Consider the following 4,643-nt stretch of genomic DNA (forward strand, 5'->3'; position numbering starts at 1 on the left):
AGCGTAGTAGCCCTATTTGAGTGTTTAATTCATATAGGGGGTATGGACACATATTTATACACCCGTCTGTCCACCTTGATGGCGTAGTGTAGCACCGCATTAAGGCGTGACGTGAGCGTTGGACGCGAGCGTAGTAGCCCTATATAAACCCATGAATTTATATAGGGAGTATGGACAAGTGTAAATACATACATATATTATAGAGTCTGAGAGGCTCGATATTTTATGGGATAAAGGTTTTATCGCTTGCGGCATGCATTCGATTTTTCCTTAGAAATTAATTTGGGGAAACATAAATATTTTATTTATTAATTTATTTTTGTCCACTCACTCTAACGTTATTAAATGTTTTCCCCTCGGCCCTTCGTTTTAAATTGCCCAGTCTGCAGAGTTCGGGTTGGATCTAGTAGGAGACGAGGCATAGTCACCCGCTTTTCGGCCAGTTTTCATCAGTAGGTTACCTGTTCAACCTACTTGTGTTTTCTTGCTTCCGCTTGTGTTTAGTAGCTCTGAATACTTTAGAATTTTTGTATATTATGTAAAGTTCAGAAGTGTAATATGAAATTTTCGACTTAGGGTTGTCCATCTGCAAGGGAGATTTGCTTAATCTTTTCAGTAAATTTTCCTTGGAGGTGGTCCCCGCACGACTTACTCTGGGTTTCAGGGTGAAATTCGGGGTGGGTTGTGTCATTATACGTACATGAAAAACAACTATTATGATCCCAAGAAACACTACTATTCTCACTAAGAAAGAACAAGTTTTCACAACAATTGTTCAAGACCAAACCGGTGTGATAATAGAATTCTAAGTTTACCGAAGTTGTTGAAGGTGAAAAAACAATGGCCCAAGATAATAATTATCTGGGTCAAATGGTATTGGATGGCATACCTCGACGTCCAAAAGGTTTACCTTAGGTCAATGTTTGTTTCGAGATAGATGCAAATGGAATTTTGGTTGTCTTTGCAAAAGAAAAGTTAATATCAAGGATTAAGAAAAAGATAACCATCAACAGTTATAAAAACAGGTTTGTTTATCAACTATGTGATATGATATACCTATTACAAATATGTCTAATTGTATGACACATGTTAGAAAGGGTAAATGATCATTACATGGTCATTTAATTGCTTCTTCAATCAATTACAGCCACACATTTTATGAGGCATATGATATACTAGAATTTTCCTAAAAAATAGGTTACATATATAGGTGGGAAATTGGGAAGATGGTAAAGGAGACAGAAATGTACAATGCAGAGGATATATGCAGGGGCGTAGGGAAAGGGGGGTCAAGGGGTTCAGCTGACCTCCCTCACATTTTTTATTAGGTCATATTGTTATCTAATTTGTTAGTTGAAATGTGATGTTGGCACTATTTTGACCCTTCTAACTAATTAAAAAAAAGTTTGACATATAAAATATTAAGGGTGCGGCTATTTCCACCCCACGTCTTATTTTTTTACCTTTAACATTCCAATTCTGCCCTTAAAATTTTGAGAAAATCTGGTTTTTATTTTTTTTCTTTTATTTTATCAATCTGATAAAATCTAAAAATATATACAAATATCTTATCAATATATTTGACGCAGACCTCTATTCTTCTCAAACCACATCTTTTATATGTTCTCCTCGATCTCTTTCTTGAGTTCCTTCTTTATGATTATGAATATATATATATATATATGAAAGACTACATTTGACGCCATAAATAAAATAAAAATAAGAACGAGCAATCCCACCACACTGTATAACCACCCTGTTGAAGATTGAAATGATTCTTAAATCTGATTTGAAAGATGTAGAATTGTTGTTGTTTAGATTTTATAGAGTTTAGTTTAATATTATATTTTCACAAAAAATCTTGATTGTGGGGTTAGTATTGGAATATTTAGTTTAAATTGAAATATGAGATGAACAAAGTATTTGGTGGGGTGGCAATAGCCGCACCCTAAATAATATGCATGCATTGTGTTATTATTGAACAGTTGGTTTTTGTTGGAGCATGTGATGTCATTTTTAATTTGGCAATTTTCTTTATTATTGGAGAGTTACCGAAAATGAGATTTTCGGTGGATATATATATAAGTATATTTATGAGGATAGTATGTATATAAATGCTAGCTAGCCATACGTGTTTTTCCGCCATAATAGTGTAGCCATTAGCCGCCATTATGGTGTGACTTGAGCATGGAACGCAAGCGTCGTAGCCCTATATGAAAGTAGGAATACATATAGGGGATATGCACGTATATACACCCGTCTTTTCCGCCATAATGATGTAACGTTTGAAATTCCATTATGGTGTGACGTGAGCGTGGGACGCAAGCGTTGTAGTCTTGTATGAATCTCTATTTTATAAGAATTCATACAAGGAGTATGACGTGTGTAAATACATACATATATATTACAGCCTGGGAGGCTCTATATTATAAAGTTTTGGAGACTAGCAGGGCTAATCATGTATTTGCCAGTTTTTAAGTTAAAAACTTTTAAGCTTGCCGCATGAAGCATAGCTTTTCTGTAAAAATTAAATCGGGAAAGCATAAATATTTTTTATTGGTTCTTTTAAATTTATTTTTGTCCACTCACTCTAACGTTTTCAATTGCTTCTCCCCTGGGTCATTCGGTTTTAAATGCCCAGTTTACAGGTTAGCATAGTTGAGGTCAGGCGTAGATGGTGTTGAGGCATAGTCTATAATATAATTTCCGCTTATTTGTATATTCTGTTTTCTTTCTCCCTTATTAGAGTTGCTCTAAACCTATGAATTGTTGGATATGAGATTAGTTTAGTTTAGTGAATAATTTGGGAGGTGTTATGAATTTGGGGAGCACGAAGACTCTAGGAGTATAAGGTTCGAGTTGGATTTTTAGAAGTGTTTGCAGGTATTTTCAGGTTAGGGTTGTCTATTTTTAAGGGAGGTTATGCCGAATTTTCGGTAAATTTTCCTTAGAGATAGACCTCGTAGGATTTACCTTGGGTTTCAAGGTAAAATTCGGGGTGGGTCTTGACAGGGAAAGTGTCCGGTACCATTTGGTCTAGTAGCATTTGAGTTGTTCTAAAAAAAAACAGTTGTAGGGAAAATGTCAAGTACTATTTGGTCTAGCAGCATAGTCTCCCCTTTATAAGTGGGAGGTCGTGAGTTTGACTCACAAAATACTCATTATAACATTTGAGCTATTTAAACTGATCAAAAAATAATAATTGTAGGGAAAGTGCCTCGTACCAATTGGTCTAGTGACTAGTGGCATAGTATCCTCTTCGTAAATGAGAGGCTGTGAGTTTGACTCATAATTAAATTCAGTTTACCGCCTCATACTTTAGGCCTAAAATCAGTTTGGTCCCTCATCTTTTTTTAATCAGACTCATCCCTAATCTTTTAAAATGACATCAGATTGGTCCAGAATTTGAATTTCACTCCAATTGTGACGTCACTCACCGAGCTGGAGCCAACATAATGGCCTACGTTTTAGCTTTTCTAATTATAAGAAGGGCAAAACTGACATTTCAGTTTTAATATTTATTCTTGACTTTTTCTTTCTCTATTTCTCATTCCCTAGCCACCATGTCCGACTTTCTTTGACCCTAACACACTCTCTCTCTCTCTCTCTCTCTCTCTCTGAGCAAATGCCCTTGCGAAACCTTCTCCGAATTAGGGTTTCTCTCCGGTCACCATTGCATCCAGATGGACGAGTCCGCCTTGCAACTCGTCGCCAAAATCGGCAACCAGCTCCGCCGTCAAACCCGCCCTAACAAGGACTCCGTCGTCAAATCGCTCCAAGTAAGTCCTCTTCTCTCTGGATTTTGGTTCGCCTAGCTTTGCCGGCATCAGAATTAGTAACTGATCGAGGTTTTGCTTCCGATGTATGGCTTTGGTTTTGATAGGAAGCTACAATCGCGTTCGCCGAGCTAGAACAGCCTTTCAGCCCCAAAAAGAAGGAAGTCTTTCTCTCTCTCTCTTCGTCGAAAGACACTGCCGCTTCGAAGATGCTGCCGACGTCAAAGTCTTGATGGAGGTGAGATCTCTGACGAAGGCGTTGGTTTCGTCTACCGCCGCCTTGATGAAGACCCCTAGTCCTCGACTGCATGATGCTCGGCGTTGCCGGAGGCTCTCGTTGAGGAAAATGATGACTGGGCCGAAATAGATCGGATTCCGATTGAGAAGTACGCGATCATGTCGATGGATTCCGATCGAGAAGCACTAGATATGGTCGATGACTTGAAGGAAATTTGGGGGTTTTAAGGTTTCTGAAGGAAATTTTGGCGGGTGAAAAACCTGCATCAAATAAACCCTTTTTATCGTTAGTAGCACTGAGTAAGTAGGGTGTCGTATAGGGCCGGGGATTGAGGGTACCTTGCAAAACAAAGTGTTAGAAAAACACAGCAAATATTAACAAGTAATAAAACCTTTAAACAATTTACAAAAGTAGCTACTGTTCCATAGAACAGCAGTCGAAAACCTAATCAAAAACCTAACCTAAACTACTCAGAAAAATATGAAAATTTACAGAGATCTACTAGACACACAGAGGAACTACTGTACAAATTTTCAGGGGATTCGGAGATCGTTTGATATGAAAATAAAATAAAAGAAAACAGAGAACAGAAGAGTGACGAAAATCCTAAACTAAAAAGAAACAAAAAC

The 4,643-nt window shown here is 37.5% G+C and overlaps 1 protein-coding gene across 1 annotated transcript in view; it reads left to right on the forward strand.

Moving 5' to 3' along the window:
* Window positions 1-3,683: 3,683 nt before the first annotated feature.
* The window catches only part of LOC101293742, a 19,730-nt gene continuing 18,770 nt past the window's right edge, over window positions 3,684-4,643 (forward strand). Inside the window, exon 1 of the mRNA XM_004309602.1 lies at window positions 3,684-3,779. Within this exon, the coding sequence (XP_004309650.1) occupies window positions 3,684-3,779 (96 nt within the window). The remainder of the gene's footprint in view (window positions 3,780-4,643) is intronic.

Source organism: Fragaria vesca, unplaced genomic scaffold (assembly GCF_000184155.1).
Source record: "Fragaria vesca subsp. vesca unplaced genomic scaffold, FraVesHawaii_1.0 scf0513000, whole genome shotgun sequence".
Lineage (NCBI taxonomy): Eukaryota > Viridiplantae > Streptophyta > Magnoliopsida > Rosales > Rosaceae > Fragaria > Fragaria vesca.